This window comes from Rhinatrema bivittatum, chromosome 6 (assembly GCF_901001135.1).
Source record: "Rhinatrema bivittatum chromosome 6, aRhiBiv1.1, whole genome shotgun sequence".
NCBI lineage: Eukaryota > Metazoa > Chordata > Amphibia > Gymnophiona > Rhinatrematidae > Rhinatrema > Rhinatrema bivittatum.
The window spans coordinates 6,083,179-6,101,235 of NC_042620.1; the positions used below are offsets into that span (position 1 = coordinate 6,083,179).

At 45.7% G+C, this 18,057-nt stretch overlaps 1 protein-coding gene across 2 annotated transcripts in view; it reads left to right on the forward strand.

Annotated features, from left to right (window-relative positions):
• Positions 1–18,028, forward strand: part of LOC115093364 (rac GTPase-activating protein 1-like) — a gene marked incomplete at its 5' end in the record, with an annotated part of 97,334 nt that extends 79,306 nt beyond the window's left edge. For both annotated transcript variants that reach the window (XM_029605006.1, XM_029605007.1), the window contains 2 exon segments: positions 17,130–17,244; positions 17,484–18,028. In XM_029605006.1, coding sequence (XP_029460866.1) covers positions 17,130–17,244; positions 17,484–17,553 — 185 coding nt within the window.
• Positions 18,029–18,057: the final 29 nt, after the last annotated feature.

Here is an 18,057-nt window from a genome sequence, read left to right on the forward strand (position 1 = left end):
TCCATGAAGTAAGCAAATAGCTCATTTAAAACAAATTGAAGAAAATCTTTTTACTCAGCGCATAGTTACGCTCTGGAATTCATTGCCAGAGGATGTGGTTACAGCAGTTAGTGTTACTGGCTTTAAAAAAGGTTTGGATAAGTTATTAGAGGATAAATCCATAAACTGCTATGATGGTAATTAATAAGCAAAAGTAGCTTGTGATCTATCTAATGTCTGGGAACTTGCCAAGTATTTGTGGCCTGGATTGGCTACTGTTGGAAACAGGATGCTGGGCTTGATGGACCCTTGGTCTGACCCAGTATGGCATGTTCTTATGACCCGGGATAACATTGGTGGGTGAGCCCAGCCTAGCCCATTATGCTTATTTCTTTCCAGATTGATAGTTTTTTCTAAAAAGCCACACGGCTGTCAAAGCTAGTGAAACCATTGTCCAAAATATTTGGCCGCCTCGTTCTCATTGAAGTGTGTTTGGTTTTTTTAAATCGTGTTCATCCGATACAGGCTACCCCAATGTCGTTTTGGAAGCTCCACTGCTGTTTGGGTCATATCCATTGCTCTGTGCAGGTTACCTTAATGAGGTTTTGGAAGCATAGACAGCAGGTTCAGCCTAAGACAGCAGTGGTATAACTGCCTTGTACCCTAGGTTAGCCTACATAGATTGGCAGTTACAACTCTAAACAGCAGTCGTACGACACTGGACATCCAAGATGGCTGCTGTGACCGGCATGGGTCAGAACCCAAACTTTAATAGGCATGAGAGGCCAGATTTTGTAGGGTGTAGTGTGAGGGGGGCGGGAGATCCTCATCAAACGTGGATGTAGGGATTATTCCAAAACTTGGTATTCAGGCATAGAAGGGGCCGGGGTATCCTCGTAAGATGGCAAGGTCTGGTGGTGGAGGCCAGCACTGTAATAGATTGAGCATTTTTGTGGCAGATATGGAGGGCGGTGGTCAGAAGAGAGTTGAGAAGTAGGAGGTAGTTGGTGTTGGACTACACTTTTTAATGGAAAAAAAAATATTAACCCATTATCTCCCAGTGTCCTATTTAGAGGACAGCTTCTTAACCCCCCCCCCCCCCCAGACATTGCGACATAATGAGCCAAGACCTGACCTTAGCCGTGCTTTTTGAGCCAGGTCTACCTCTTCTTTTTTTTTTTTTTTACTCTGCATTTGATTTGTGACCAATAGGTTTTACTTGGTGGTTTTTGTTAATTGGTTTTCTGTTGTTGGTAAAGGTACTTTCCGTCTGCATGTTTTTGTTTTTTTTTAAGAACTTAATTTTTTGCTGCTGTTAGGATTTATTTTCAAATTTATTGATCCTGTCTCCTAAAGAGGCTACAAAGTGGCTTACATATAAATTAAAATTGACAAACAATTGCCGAGGTCAGATTACAGTCGGGAGGAGGTGGCAGAGCTGGGTATTCAGGTAATGTTGATGGTTGGCTTGGAGGCAGAGCTGGTACTGGGTATTCAGGTAATGTTGATGGTTGGCTTGGAGGCAGAGCTGGTACTGGGTATTCGGGTAATCTTGATGGGTTGGCGTGGAGGCAGAGCTGGTACTGGGTATTCGGGTAATCTTGATGGTTGGCGTGGAGGCAGAGCTGGTACTGGGTATTCGGGTAATCTTGATGGTTGGCGTGGAGGCAGAGCTGGTACTGGGTATTCGGGTAATCTTGATGGTTGGCGTGGAGGCAGAGCTGGTACTGGGTATTCGGGTAATCTTGATGGTTGGCGTGGAGGCAGAGCTGGTACTGGGTATTTGGGTAATCTTGATGGTTGGTACCTGATGGTTTGTGTGGAGGCAGAGCTGGTACTGGGTATTCAGGTAATCTTGATGGTTTGCGTGGAAGCAGAGCTGGTACTGGGTATTCGGGTAATCTTGATGGTTGGCATGGAGGCAGAGCTGGTACTGGGTATTCGGGTAATTTTGATGGTTGGCGTGGAGGCAGAGCTGGTACTGGGTATTCAGGTAATCTTGATGGTTGGCGTGGAGGCAGAGCTGGTACAAACAGATCTCTTGGAAGCTAGGCTGAAGGGATAATACTGTTGGTACCTGTGCTGAGTGAACGGTGAGGATTTGGAATAACCAGGGAAGAGGAGTAATCCGCTGTTAGAAAACAGAGGTTAGATTTTTTTAGGGGTGGGGGTATTTAAACATCCTCATCAGCTGCTGGATTCTGAAAGCTTTTACTTTCTGGTACTGCTTGCTGAGTGATTGGCACCAGCATTGTATTTTTAGATGGGCGAGTGCTGCTTTTGTATATTCATCTTCAGAGCTGTCGAACACTGGTAACACTTTTGCTGTGGCTCTGCAAGTATGACCCTTGCACCTGAGAGCAAGGGTCATGGATGTGAAAGGCCTATGTCACCCCTGATATTTGCAGAATTATGCATAAACGTAAGCTGCACGAAGAGCCAAATGATTTCAGAACAGTTCTTCATTTATTTATAATCTCTATTTGTGGTTCCCCAAATACACATTGGAGGCTCTTCAAGTCATTCAAAATTCATCCAAGAGTATTGTTAGGCACTTAAAGGACCAACTTTCACCGGTTTCGATGTTCACTGTTGAACAAAGAATTAATTTCAAGGTTCTCTCAGTGGTTCAGAAGGCCATGAGTGGTGAGGCACCTGCAACTCTTAACTCTGTGCGTAAGGTAGAGTAACCCGTCAGCGCCTTCTAGACATACCAAGTTTCTGGGTAATTAAAGTTTTTAATGCTGCCCATGAGGGAAACAGTTTTAAGAGAATTTGAAAGCCCATCTGTTTCGAGAGGCCTAGGTTAATAATTGTCTACGAGAAAAAAATCTCTTGATTTGTGTACAACAGTTTATTTTTTATCTTCATTTTAGGTTTTGTGTTTCCGTATTCATGATACTATGTATGTGTTTTGTAAGCTGCTTTGACCAGAGGATACAGCAGCATATAAATCTTAGAACTTGGCTTTTACTTGTTTGATTTTTCTCGTCAATTGGTGCTCAAGCTCGTGAAGGCCTTCTGCTCGCCATCTCGGGTTCTGTATATTTTATATCATCCACATAAATGGCGTAACAGAAACCTAAAGCAACTTTGCAAGGGGCGATTAAATGTCGAACAGCATAGGTGAGAAACTTGATCCTTGTGGCACACCTGAGAGCAAGGGTCATGGATGTGAAAGGTAATTTCTCCAGTAGACCCGTTGCGTTTTGTTTTGTAAGGAGCCTTAGCCATGCTGGGACTCTCTCCCATGCCCACCAGCTTCTAAACACTCTCGGGCCGATGCAGTAAGATGCACGTTGAAAGCAGACACTCGTCTCGCGCGCCATCTTCCTAAAATGCATGCAGCCACATCACCTGGGTACCTGATGTAGTATTTAAATGAGGGGCTGCATAAAAAGGATTCACCAGGGAAGAGTTGTACGTCCATGGCACTCAGATGCAGTGGGCGCACGATAAGAGCATCTGTGTTTATCCCACTTCAGCAGCCTCAGCAAAGTAAAATGGCCTGAAGCAGACGCCCAGAGCTAAGCGCCCTTTGCTATGGGTGTCTGAATTATGTGGCCAGTTGAATTTTTTTTTTTTTTTTTTTTTTAATCAAGCCAATATACATTTATTTTTCAGCCTTGCAAGCAGTTAATTTGTGTCACAACAATACTAAGTACGAGGACACAAAAGGACCACTCTTTTTTTTTTTTTTTCATTTTCAGGCTCGTGCATTGACTTTTGCCACCTCCAGAGCTGGAGTTTAATTTGTGGCTTAAAAAAAAAAAAAAAGGTGCATGATGGGTGCCCTGCAGTTTCCTGCATCAGGAGGGGAAGGTAATAGCTGATGTCTCATCTACATGTGATGGGTGCCAACGGCTACGCCTGTGTTTTGGATGCACTAATCTCATTGCATTGGTGCTAGTGCAGCGTGTCCAAAACACTTGCCCAACCGCGCGCAGACCCGTGTGCTAGGCTGCGTGCACTCTATTGCACAGGCCCCTCTAATGTAGCATCATCAACTGTATCGAAAGCGGCTGACAGGCCTAATGAGAGCAGGTCACTGTCCTGGCCAGCGTGCACATTTGTTTTGTAAAACAGAGCGATGACAATAAAAACTCAAATAACATCAAATAGACCCCTGTAAGCCTGTGCAGCACAGCATTTGTAGTGTGGCTTGCTGTAAAAGCAGACTGACCTGCTGCTAAGATGTCCGTGCCTTCCAGGTTATTAGCAAACCAATGTTCCACTAACTTTCACTTAGAAATAGGACTTGGTCCTGCAAAATCACAGGAGAGAATCCCTTTTTATGATATGTACAAGTGCTTCCTTTAGCTGAAGGAGAAACCCCTTCTTCCAAAGAGCTGTTAATAGAAGAAAGCTGTGAAATCAGGGTTTCAATATATGTGCTGGTGTAATATCTAGGGGGAGCCGTTAGGAGGCTTTTAATTGCCTTCTGAGAGCAGAAGCTTATTAAGCAGAAGTGACAGGCTGCAAGTTTCCTTCAGAGTCGAGGGAGGAGATGGTATCGTATTTTTCCTGATGACTGGTTCCTTCCTCAACTTGCTTATCTGTGACAGAAGCATTGGAACTAACTAAAGAGTTTTTGATTACTTGAATTTTACAATTAAAATTCGTGCTTCATTCTTAGAAGTAGCGAAGTCTGCATTGGGGGTTCTCGGATGAACTTTACAACATGGAAGGCTCTCAGGCCTAAGTTGGCAGAGATGTAGGTTTTCTTTGTGGCCCTAATTTTATATAAATAGGAAATCGGTTGGGCTGGACGTGACTCATTCCATTTCCTTTCTAGCTTCCTGTTAAGGGATTTTAGTGCACGCTCAGTTCTGAGAACCGTGGATGTGCTCTGTATTCTCATACTGAGTTTTTTTTTTTATTATTGGTATAATCTGCATGGGTCTTTTCTTTGGAAAGGTGACAAATTCTGTAGATAAATATATGGGAATGTGAGCATCTACTCAAAGCAGACAAATGCCCACTAGCATCCTTTACGTTAGGCTCGTTCCTGCTGCTTGAAACAATTGCCTGCCTGGCCACCCATCACACAGTGGCACCACTGTTAGGGTTAGAACCACAACCCTTGGCTACCTCCATGGCCTGTGGTACCACTGGGTCATGGGTGGCCAACTCCAGTCCTCGAGAGCTACACCCTCTTCTGCTTTTCAGTGTTTCTGCAATGAATCCGCATGAGATGGCTGTGCATGCACTGCCTCCACTGTATGCATACTCACTGTGGCCTGCTGAGGACTGGAGTTGGCCACCCCTGCACTAGGTCACACTTTCACACTGTTCACTGGTATGAACATCCTCCGGTGTTCATACCAGGACTGTGTATTATTTATTTAAATTGGAAAAGGTGGTGGATGCATGAAATTCTCAGAAAGATGTTAATGCACTTCCAGAAGATATGATGATGAGCCTGAGTCTACCTCTTGCAAAATCATATTATATTCCCTCCCCTCCCCCCGTTTGTACAGTTTCCTTTCCTTTGGAAAAAGGTGTACTTTGTGCATTAATACCTTTCAGGTATTTAAATCTTTATCATCCTCCCATCTCTCCTCTCTTGTAGGGTATACAGATTTAGGTCCTTAAGTATTCTAGAACATAAGATATCCCCATACTGGGTCAGACCAAGGGTCCATCAAGCCCAGCATCCTGTTTCCAACAGTGGCCAATCCAGGCCATAAGAACCTGGCAAGTACCCAAACACTAAGAAGATCCCATGCTACTGATGCAATTAATAGCAGTGGCTATTCCCTAAGTAAACTTGATTAATAGCCATTAATGGACTTCTCCTCCAAGAACTTATCCAAACCTTTTTTGAACCCAGCTACACTAATTGCCCTAACCACATCTTCTGGCAACAAATTCCAGAGCTTTATTGTGCATTGAGTGAAAGAACTTTCTCTGATTAGTTTTAAATGTGCTACTTGCTAACTTCACGGATTGCCCCCTAGTCCTTTTATTATCTGTTCTCATATGGCTTTTGATGGAGACTCCTCACCATTTTGGTTCCTTTTCTCTGGAATGCCTCTAGTCTATATCTGCCCATTTGCATGTATATAACATCATGAGGACTAGGTAAATGTGAATCTTATTTACTCTTTCAGATAAAGCAGAGTTGCTTACCTGTAACTGGTGTTCTCCTAGGATAGCAGGATGTTAGTCCTCACATGTGGGTGACATCAGATGGAGTCCACGGGGGAAGAATATACGTGACCGGTTGGTACATGCTTAGTTAAGAACAAAAGAAAATGCCATACTGGGTCAGACCAAGGGTCCATCGAGCCCAGCAACCTGCTTCCAACAGTGGCCAATCCAGGCCACAAGAACCTGGCAAGTACCCAAAAACTAAGTCTATTCCATGTAACCATTGCTACTGGCAGTGGCTATTCTCTAGGTGAACTTAATAGCAGGTAATGGACTTCTCCTCCAAGAACTTATCCAATCCTTTTTTAAACACAGCTATACTAACTGCACTAACCACATCCTCTGGCATCAAATTCCAGAGTTTAATTGTGCGTTGAGTAAAAAAGAACTTTCTCTGATTAGTTTTAAATGTGCCACATGCTAACTTCATGGAGTGCCCCCTAGTCTTTCTACTATCCGAAAGAGTAAATAACCGATTCACATCTACCCGTTCTAGACCTCTCATGATTTTAAACACCTCTATCATATCCCCCCTCAGTCGTCTCTTCTCCAAGCTGAACAGCCCTAACCTCTTCAGTCTTTCCTCATAGGGGAGCTGTTCCATTCCCTTTATCATTTTGGTCGCCCTTCTCTGTACTTTCCCCAGTGCAGCCATAACCTTTTTGAGATGCGGCGACCAGAATTGTACACAGTATTCAAGGTGCGGTCTCACCATGGAGCGATACAGAGGCATTATGACATTTCCTTTTCTAATAATTCCCAACATTCTGTTTGCTTTTTTGACTGCCGCAGCACACTGTACCGACGATTTCAATGTGTTATCCACTATGACACCTAGATCTTTCTTGGGTTGTAGCACCTAATATGGAACCCAACATTGTGTAATTATAGCATGGGTTATTTTTCCCTATATGCATCACCTTGCACTTATCCACATTAAATTTCATCTGCCATTTGGATGCCCAATTTTCCAGTCTCACAAGGTCTTCCTGCAATTTATCACAATCTGCTTGTGATTTAACTACTCTGAACAATTTTGTCATCTGCAAATTTGATTATCTCACTCGTCGTATTTCTTTCCAGATCATTTATAAATATATTGAACAGTAAGGGTCCCAATACAGATCCCTGAGGCACTCCACTGTCCACTCCCTTCCACTGAGAAAATTGCCCATTCAATCCTACTCTCTGTTTCCTGTCTTTTAGCCAGTTTGCAATCCACGAAAGGACATCGCCACCTATCCCATGACTTTTTACTTTTCCTAGAAGCCTCTCATGAGGAACCTTGTCAAATGCCTTCTGAAAATCCAAGTATACTATATCTACCGGTTCACCTTTATCCACATGTTTATTAACTCCTTCAAAAAAGTGAAGCAGATTTGTGAGGCAAGACTTGCCCTGGGTAAAGCCATGATGCTGACTTTGTTCCATTAAACCATGTCTTTCTATATGTTCTGTGATTTTGATGTTTAGAACACTTTCCACTATTTTTCCTGGCACTGAAGTCAGGCTAACCGGTCTGTAGTTTCCCAGATCGCCCCTGGAGCCCTTTTTAAATATTGGTGTTACATTTGCTATCCTCCAGTCTTCAGGTACAATGGATGATTTTAATGATAAGTTACAAATGTTTACTAATAGGTATGAAATTTCATTTTTTAGTTCCTTCAGAACTCTGGGGTGTATACCATCCGGTCCAGGTGATTTACTACTCTTCAGTTTGTCAATCAGGCCTACCACATCTTGTAGGTTCACCATGATTTGGTTCAGTCCATCTGAATCATTACCCATGAAAATCTTCTCCATTACGGGTACCTCCCCAACATCCTCCTCAGTAAACACCGAAGCAAAGAAATCATTTAATCTTTCCGCGATGGCCTTATCTTCTCTAAGTGCCCCTTTAACCCCTCGATCATCTAACAGTCCAACTGACTCCCTCACAGGCTTTCTGCTTCGGATATATTTAAAAAAGTTTTTACTGTGAGTTTTTGCCTCTACAGCCGCCAACTTTTCAAATTCTCTCTTAGCCTGTCTTATCAATGTCTTACATTTAACTTGCCAATGTTTATGCTTTATCCTATTTTCTTCTGTTGGATCCTTCTTCCAATTTTTGAATGAAGATCTTTTGGCTAAAATAGCTTCTTTTACCTCCCCTTTTAACCATGCCGGTAATCATTTTGCCTTCTTTCCACCTTTAATGTGTGGAATACATCTGGACTGTGCTTCTAGAATGGTATTTTTTAACAATGACCGGTGGTATTGAATTCTGAGGGGATGGGTCATTTCAAATGTGGCCAATGTCCTTATTGTGACAGCTGTATTGAAGGGGGAAGAGTGAGTTGATCCGGTTACTAACTACAGAGTATTGCAGAAGTCACATACAGATTGTACCTCTACTTTTACATTTGTAGTTTATGCATTTATTTGCCCATGCCCTAAAGTGTATGTGAGTAGAACAACTCGCACAATGTGGATTCGATTGAATGAGCACAAATCACCTTTAAAAAAGGAACAACTCACTGCTCCTATCGTACAACATTGTTTACTACATCAACATAGCTTTATGCAGTTGAAATGGACCATTCTTGATCATGTTAGGATGATATCGAGGGTGGGGGACCGCATACAAACATTAAATTATCGAGAGGTTTTCTGGAATTTTACATTAAAGACACAGACACCTAGGGGTTTAAATGAAGAACTGGATTGGACTGCTCTGGTGTGAGGCATTCGGGGCCGTGGTGATGTCAGGTGAAGGGCAGTGATTGGACAATTTGAATCAGTAAATGTAGTATAAGTGCACCAGTAATGATTGTGAACGATGTTAAGAGCTTTGGAACTCAAGCCGAAAAAGAGTCTTTCATGCAGGAAAAAGAACGGGCTAAATCTAGCTGGTAAAGCCCCCAACAGATTGGATACATTGACATCCCCTGAGGAAAGACCTGAGTGGTCCGAAACGCAGCCCTGTTGGGAGGACGGTAACATCTTGAATTCACGACTGTTTTGAATATTTATACAGCAATAGCAAATAATACTTCATGTATCTAAGTTAACAGTGCTTGAAGTTACAGTTTGGGTTTATTGTTTCACAAAAAAAATTATCATTTTTTTTTTAAATTTGGATACAAAAGGTGTTTGGACACTTATCAAGTCATTTTTTGATACAATTTTTGGATACCTTTTTTAGGTTTTTTTTTGCACGCTTAACAGATAAATAGAATGTGGTTGGTGGATAGTTAATGATTATAAAATCTAATTTACATTACCAGCAGGTAATGGGAATGCAATAAGAGATGAAACTTTCTACTCCACCTTCAAAATTTTTTCTGTTGAATATACACAATTAAATTAAACTTGTATTGAGTTGATGTTTGTTCAACCATAATATTAATGAAGATGAACAAGTGAGGTGATATAATTGAGTTGATTTAATTTATATTGTGGATCCCTTTATAGTGATAAATTAGTGCAGTATTTTGGTTTATCAGATGGAGCCCGGCACAGAAAACGTCTGCCAAAGTTTCTAGAACTTTGACTAGGTACACTGAGCATGCCCAGCAAGCCACTATCCACGTGTCAACGCAGGGTCCCCTTCAGTCTCGTTACAGATAATTACAAAAATAAAACAACAAACTGAAAAGAAACCCAACTCTGCGGGGTGGTGGGCTGGTTTCGGGTGGACTATCATCCTGCTGTCCTAGGAGAACACCTGTTACAGGTAAGCAACTCTACTTTCTCCTAGGACAAGCAGGTTCGTAGTCCTCACATATGGGTGAATACCTAGCTGCAGACTGCTTCCGAATGGAGTGAACCAAACAGATGCCAACGGGCACAACAGCCTGAACCCGAAAAACAGGGCCCTGGGCGGAAGAATTGAGTTTAGACCCAAAAAAGGTTGCGGAGAACAGACTAGCTAAAGCTACTAGCCTGACGGCCAACTCTGTCCAAGCAATAGTGAGCTGCGAACGAATGGAGAGAACTCAATGTTGCAGCTCTGCAGATCTCCGCCATGGGAACTCCACTGAAGTTGCCATGGCCCGGACAGAGTGAGCCTTAACATGGCCCTCAAGCTGCAATCCCGCTCGCGCAGTGCAGAATGAGATGCAGTCCGCTAGGTAGACAGTGTGCTTGGCCACAGCAACTCCCATTCTGTTCTTATCAAACAAGATGAAGAGTTGTGTGGGCTGTCTATGGCTCACTGTTCTCTCCAGATAGAACGCCAGGGCTCTCTTACAATCCAAAGTATGCAAGGCCTGTTCGCCTGGATGTGAATGAGGTCTCGGGGGGGAAAAAGGTAGGCAGGATGGCAGACTGGAAAAATCCGGGAATAACTGGTGTACAGTTCCATGGTGAGACCTCACCTTGAATACTGTGTACAATTCTGGTCGCCGCATCTCAAAAAAGATATAATTGCGATGGAGAAGGTACAGAGAAGGGCAACCAAAATGATAAAGGGGATGGAACAGCTCCCCTATGAGGAAAGGTTGAAGAGGTTAGGACTTTTCAGCTTGGAGAAGAGACGACTGAGGGGGATATGATAGAGGTCTTTAAGATCATGAGAGGTCTAGAACGAGTAGATGTGAATCGGTTATTTTCACTTTCGAATAATAGAAGGACTAGGGGGCATTCCATGAAATTAGCAAGTAGCACATTTAAGACTAATCGGAGAAAATTCTTTTTCACTCAACGCACAATAAAGCTCTGGAATTTGTTGCCAGAGGATGTGGTTAGTGCAGTTAGTGTAGCTGGGTTCAAAAAAGGTTTGGATAAGTTCTTGGAGGAGAAGTCCATTAATGGCTATTAATCAAGTTTACTTAAGGAATAGCCACTGCTATTAATTGCATCAGTAGCATGGGATCTTCTTAGTGTTTGGGTAATTGCCAGGTTCTTGTGGCCTGGTTTTGGCCTCTGTTGGAAACAGGATGCTGGGCTTGATGGACCCTTGGTCTGACCCAGCATGGCAATTTCTTATATTCTTATGGTAAATTACATGAAATGACAAGTTATATGATGTCTGCTACCAAAAATTATTGAAATTCTGATTGTAATATACCATTAAAATGAATTATTCTTTATTAATTTCTTTAAATAACAAATTTTTAACAGTAAATTTTTTATGGTAGAGAGAAGACCTCAGTATTGGCGAGAAATCTGAAATTTCAGAAACTTCTTATGAGCCAATTGTTAGTCACCGGTCTTATACTCTTTTTTTTTTTTTTTTTTCAATTAAGTATTTTAAGATGATATCCTGTCACAGATGTTATGTGTCTAAAACTGTTCTTTATAACGGCGCTGCCCGATCTTGTAGGATGACAGACTGGGTCAGATGGAAGTCTGATACCACCTTAGGCAAGAACTTAGAGTGAGTACGGAGACCCACCTTGTTGTGAAAGAACTTCGTAAAAGGTGGGTACATCACCAACTCCTGACGTGACCGCAACCAAGAAGATGACCACCTAGGTCAGATATTTCAGGTCACATGAGTGCGAAGGCTCAAAAGGGTCCTTCATGAGGTGAGCCAAGACCACATTAAGAGCCCAGGATACAGGCGGAGGGTGCAGAGGGGGTTTCAAATGAAACAGACCATGCATAAATCAGGCGTACCGTTCACCCCATGAGAATATGCCCCAATGGCACTGAGATGCACTCTGACCGAATTGGTCTTTAAACCAGCTTCTGACAGTTACCTGCTCCACCCCAAGAGCTTTGGGGTGGAGCAGGTAAACTGATCCAACTGATGCTGCTCACACCAGACAGTAAACCTCTTCTACTTCAGGCTGTACGACTTTCTAGTTGAAGGCTTCCTGGAGGCAACCAGAACCTGCGAGACATTTTCAGACAGAGACAGGGGCTGCAAGACTAGCCTTTCAACATCCAGGCCATCAGAGATAATGCCCTGAGGTTTAGATGATGCCTCCTTCCCTGATACTGTGTGACTAGGGTCTGGGAGGTGCCCAAACTGATTAGGTCTGGACCGAGAGGACCTGCAGGAGTGGGAACCAAACCTGACGTGGCCACCAGCAGGCTATGAGAATCATGGTCCCCCCTTTCCTGCTGGAGCTTCAGGAGCAACTTCAGCACCAGTGGAAGTGGAGGATATGCATACAGAAGCCCCTTGCCCAGTGTTGGGCAAAGGCATCCAAGGCTGGTTTGCCGTGACGTCCTCCCACTAGAGGGAGCAAAAGGACTCCACCTTGTTGTTGCAGGGGGAGGCAAAAACAGATCCACCCACAGACGGAAGATCATGTTCGCCACCGCCATGTCCAGAGAAAAGCCCGACTGAGCTGGTCTGCCACTATATTCTCCGTCCCCGCTAAGTACACAGCTCAAAATACGTTCTGAGAGTGGGCCCAGGACAGAGGAGGAATGATCCCGTGCCTCCCTGTTTGTTGATGTACCACATCGCTACCTGATTGTCTAGAAGAGGACCGATTTTGGACACCAAGTGGCTAACTGATCACCCAGAGCTCCAGGAAGTTGATCTGGTACTGACCCTCCTGAGCTGCTGACAGGCCCTGGGTGGGGAGCCCTTCCACGGGGGCACCCCACCCCAATGTGGATTCATCGGTGGTGAGGATGACGTGGAAGGAGGGGGACTGTTCCAGATTGGTTAGGTCCTCCCCACCAGGACAAGGAAATCTGGAGCGGCGGTGTGACACACACACGCACATTGAGGTCCTGGGAGGCTTGCCGCCACTGGGACCGGAAGATCCACTGCTCCCTGCGCATATGTAAGCTGACAAAGACCGTGGCCCAGAAGGCGGAGCATCAGCCAGGCAGTGATGCACCAAGCTCGCCAAATCCACCAATGTGAGCGCTCGGTTGCGAGGGAGATAGGCCTTGCCCTCCGCCATGTTCAGGTGGGCACCGAAGAAATCCAAGAGCAGGATGTCAGATGGGATTTCGGGTAGATGACGAACCTGAGTCTCCAACACCTGAATGGTTAAGCGCAGAGACCAAAGTGCTCCCTGTTGAGAGGTGCTCTTGATGAGCCAGTTGCCTAAGTAAGGGAACACCTGCGCCCCTAGATGGCACAGGTGCACTGCTACTGGTGCTAGGCATTTGGTGAAGAGGCGAGGCCAAATGGTAACACCCTGTATTGAAAATGCCTGGAGCCCACCAAGAAGCGGAGATATCTCCGGTGGCTGCGGGCGATCTGTGTGCATATGTGTCCTTTAGATCAAGGGAGCAAAGCCATTCTCCCCTCTGTAAGAAAGGGATCAGAGTGCCAAGGGGGAGACCATCTTGAACTTATCTCATCTGAGAAAACTATTTAGAGCCCTCAGCACCAGAATGGGACAGAGTTCCCCAGTCCTCATGGGGATCAGGAAATAACCCGGTTGCTGCAGAGGAACTGGCTCGACTGCCCTGGAATGAATGAAGGCAGAGAGCTCGGACAACAGGATCTCCTGATGTGGAGACTGACCCCAAGAGAGACACGGGGGAGCGTCCCTGGACTCACTCTTTGGCGATCAATGGATAGGACCCACCGATCCGATGTAATCGCTAATCAGCAATCCAGAGAAAGAGATACAGGCAGCCTCCTACTGGAGGATCCGGCTCAGAGGGTATGGTGACTGGATTTGTGCTCCCTCTCTGCCAGTCAAAACCCCGGAGCAGGACTCGCCTGAGGCACTGGCTGAGGTCTAGGTGTCCGTAGCAGCTTGGAGCTGGCTCTAGAGAGGGGAGACTGGAGGATAATATTTTCTCTGAGAGTAAAAAGACAGTCTGGCCCCTTGCCTCGCCGACCTGGCCGAGAAGGGGAGAATCCAAGGTGCTAGCAGAAAGATGCTGGAGGGTCTCATTATGATCCTTTAGCTGAGCCACAGTATCTTGGACCTTATCTCCAAAAAGATTATCCCCTGTACAGGAGAAGTCAAAGTTTCTCCTGGACCTCTGGCTGAAGATCCGAGGCTCTTAGCCAGGCCATTCTGCGGGCTCCGATGCGCACTGCGGCCACTCGAGCTGTCTCAAAAACATCATACATGGAACACACCTTGTGCTTACCACACTCGAAGCCCTACTGAACAAGCACTAGGAATGCATCCTGCTGCTGTTGAGGGAGGCGTTCCGCCAATTCCTGAAGCTTCTTCCAAAGGTTCCGAAAGTATTGGGCCATATATAACTGGTAGGAGGCGATACAGGCTATTAACACTTCCCCCTGGAACACCTTCCTACCCAGCATGTTCCATTCCCTATGGTCCCGGCCTGAAAGCGCGGACGCATGGGTTCGCGACCGCCTCGCATTTTTGAGGGTAGATTCCACTACCACAGACTGATGGGGGAGCTGGCACTATTCAAACCCAAGGGACTTCTGAACGAGGAGGGAGGCAACGATGACTGCCAGAGGACCAAGGAACCGCTGGGCACTTGCTGCATAGGGAGGGCACTGAGTAATACATCAAGGCATTCCAGCAGCGATGTTAGGATCGAGGGCGTGGGCTCTCTGGCATCTGTGGAGGCACCGACAGGGCCTGCAGCTCAATACCCCTGAGGGCTCAGAGCACTGCCAACTGAACCCTACGATCCAGCCCCTCCCTTGAAGGCTGCCACGGACAGGGCAGGTGGAGGAGGAGCAGGTGCCACCGGATCGACCTCAAAACAAGGGGGATTGGTGCCCGGCACAGACATGGGAATCTGTGGGGAGTGTATCAGACGCGGGCAAAGCCGGATCTCGGCAGGGTCGCTTCGGGAGCAACATGGCTGATGCCGGCATCATCTCAGAACTGGAGTCATGCCCAGATGGTGACCAGTGACAGTGCTTCCTCGAGCTCCGGTACTCGGCCCACTCTTTCCCCTGGTGCTGAGGAGGGTGAAGAATTGGACATCCTGGAATGGGAGGACAACGACAGCAGTTGATCAGACGCCCCTTTCCGGAGGGGGAGCCTGAGTGGGGTGGACACTGAGGGTTCAGTGTCCATGGGTTCCCCTTGCAGCATCGACATGCTGGATGCCAGCCTGGAAGGCCCCAACTTCTTAGGGCCAAAATATTTCTCCATTTTCATCCAAACACACCCGATCATCCTTGGGAATTATCTGGTTGCAAATACAGCATCCCCAGATGACTTACGATGCCCCCAGGCAAAGAATACAGACTTCATGCGGCTCAGTCAAAGACATAGTCCATGGGCACTGGAGGTATCGCAGGAAACTGGAGGAGAACATGCGTCAAGCTGACGAGCAGATGGTGCAGAGCAGACACGCCAAAAAACCCTCTGAACTGACCGCAAAGAAGGTAAAACTTACCGTGCCGCCCCACTGACTAGGGTGGAAGCAGGGAAGGGAGCAAAAAAAAAAGCGCAAGGAAACAAACTAAGAACTCTGAAGATGGAGCAGAGCTCCACCACCGTGAGGCAACTGCAATGTGGAAAGAGAGAATGAAGGGCGACCCCCGCGTGGCCATGTGGATAGTGGCATGCTCAGTGTGCCAGTCAGTTCTAGAAACTTTGACAGGTGTTTTCCATGCTGGGCTCCATCTGATGATGTCACCCATATGTGAGGACTACCATCCTGCTTGTCCTAGGAGAATACAAGGACTAGAGAGCACTCCATGAAGTTTGCAAGTAGCACATTTTAAAACAAAACTGAATTTTATATTTTTTTTCCACTCATTGCAGTTAAGCTCTGGCATTCATTGCCAGAGGATGTGATAAGCATAGCTGGGTTTAATAAAGGTTTGGACAAGCTCCTGGCAAAGTCCATAAACTGCTATCACGTTGACTCTGTGAATAGCCACTACTAATTTAGTAAATAAATCCCATGTTACTAATGCCACTGTTTGGGTACTTGTAACCTGGCTTTGACCATTGTTGGAAACCGGATGCTGGGTTTACGTGCGCCTGTCTGACCCAGTATGGTAATTTCTTTTTGGCTGGAGACCATAAGAACATAACATGAGAGTCTAGGTGAGGTCTTGAACAACTTTTTTTTTTTTTTCCCTTCCCCCTGCTAATTCTGCCTCTCCCCATGTATTCCAGAATCCTAGTTCTGATCATGGCCTTATCAGGCTGTTTCGCTGCCTTGAGATTAGGGACTGCTCCATGCGCTCCTTGTTGGTACACATTTACATCTCACCCTTCACCAAAAATTTTTTTTTTTTACACTTCTCCATCCTATGCCAATCCCTTGGATTTCTGCACCCCAAATGCATGACTCTGCCTTTTTTTGCACTGAATCTTTATTAAGCATCCAATCAGGTTCATTAGCAACTGTTACCCGAGTAAACTTGGATTGCTAATTCAGGGAGTGAGCAATATGCAATGGATCTAAGAATATGGATCAGCAAGGTACTCCCAAGTGTCCCAGATCAGCCAACGTTGGAGATAGGCTGCTGGGCTTGAAGGTCTAACCCAGTCTGGCATTGATGTACCAGGATCAAACTCTGCGTATTTCTTCCTTATTGATACTCCTGTACTAAATAGTCTTGAGTAACCTTTCTTTCCTTCTTCATATTGGCAGAGTGTAGAGATGCTGGGAAGTGGAACACATTTTATCTGAAAATAAACATTGATGGGCAATTAAAAAAAAAAAAAAAATGCTCTGAAACCCAGTACCAAATAGTACCAGAAGCCCAATTGATCCCTGCAGCGGGCCTAGTTATTCCATCCACACTGCAAGGACCTATCCCAGCTGTCTGCCACAGAGCACGGCCACTCGTAGGATATTGCTCCCTAAGACGAGCTGCCGTTTTCCCCTCTTGTATAATATAGCAATCAAAACTAGCATGGTTGTCACCCAAACGATGGCTTCCTAAGTCCCAATGGCCTTTCTGGACCGTTTCCCTTCCCCGTGCGAATGGTTGACAGGAGGGCATATTCTGCCAGCCACTCGCCCATATGAATGCTTGTGGTATCTGCTAGGACTTCTAGTTATTACTGAACTTGTAGCCTGCCAGACAGACCTAGTGCTAATTTAATTCCATTACTGCAGCCTGCATTTCCATTAGGATTTAAAGCTATTGATCTATCTGCTCCTCTGCTTACCACCTACTTCCTGCACAGGTAGACTCTTTCGACCCTTGACGTCTCCAGAGATCAACGCAGCCCAGGGGACTCTATCTACCGGCTGTCTACCTAACAAAATCAGGAACGTCCTGGTGACCCCCTTCGCACATGCGTAAGTGTCAGAGTAAGACTGAAATACTCCACCCGCTTGTCTAGTACAACCCTGGCTGGTCAGAGTAACGCAGGCTGCAGAGTGGGCCTGTAACAAGCTGGGGGCCCCTACAACAAGTCGCTTTCCTAGCACAGTGTTGTTCTCCCACTGCCTAGAAGCAGTGCCCTAATCCTGCTCCGCACACTGCCCTGAGCATAGCTGTGTTTCTCATTTTAAACCCTTTCTCTCCTTGTTTACAGAGCTGCGTCACATACAAAAAGCAGCCAGGCCAAGAAGAACAACAGGTTTTTCACCTCCCCGAATGCATAAGCAGCTCTGCTGGTTGGGGAAGAGATGGGAGAGCCTGCAGGCTTAGAAGGGTCTGTGACATGATGTGGGTGGATCGTCGTGACAGGAAACCACCTGATTTGTGAGAGTGGCTCGGTCTGGACTTGGGTCAAAGACCATCCGTGAAACAGGTCCATGCCAGCACCTCGCACCGCTGTTCACGCTGACCCTTCAAGCAGTTATGGCCGCACTGGCCGCACGTGCACGCTGGTGGACTGCACTCGCCTTTTGCACCTTTCTGTGGGGTTTCACGGATTCCTGGCACTTGCGCCGCTCAGCTGTGAACCTGAGCTCCGAGCACTTCCCACGCCAGGTCCTGCTCATTGGGATTAGGGATATTCACTATTGCCGCTCTGTACTTTTTCACAACTCAGGAACTAGTTTAGTTTAAAATGTGTGGGAGAGCAACAGGCTGAGAGTGTAACAATACATTTCCCATTAAATTTCTGTGGCAGAGCTTGAGCGAGTCTCTCTTCTTTCTTCCCC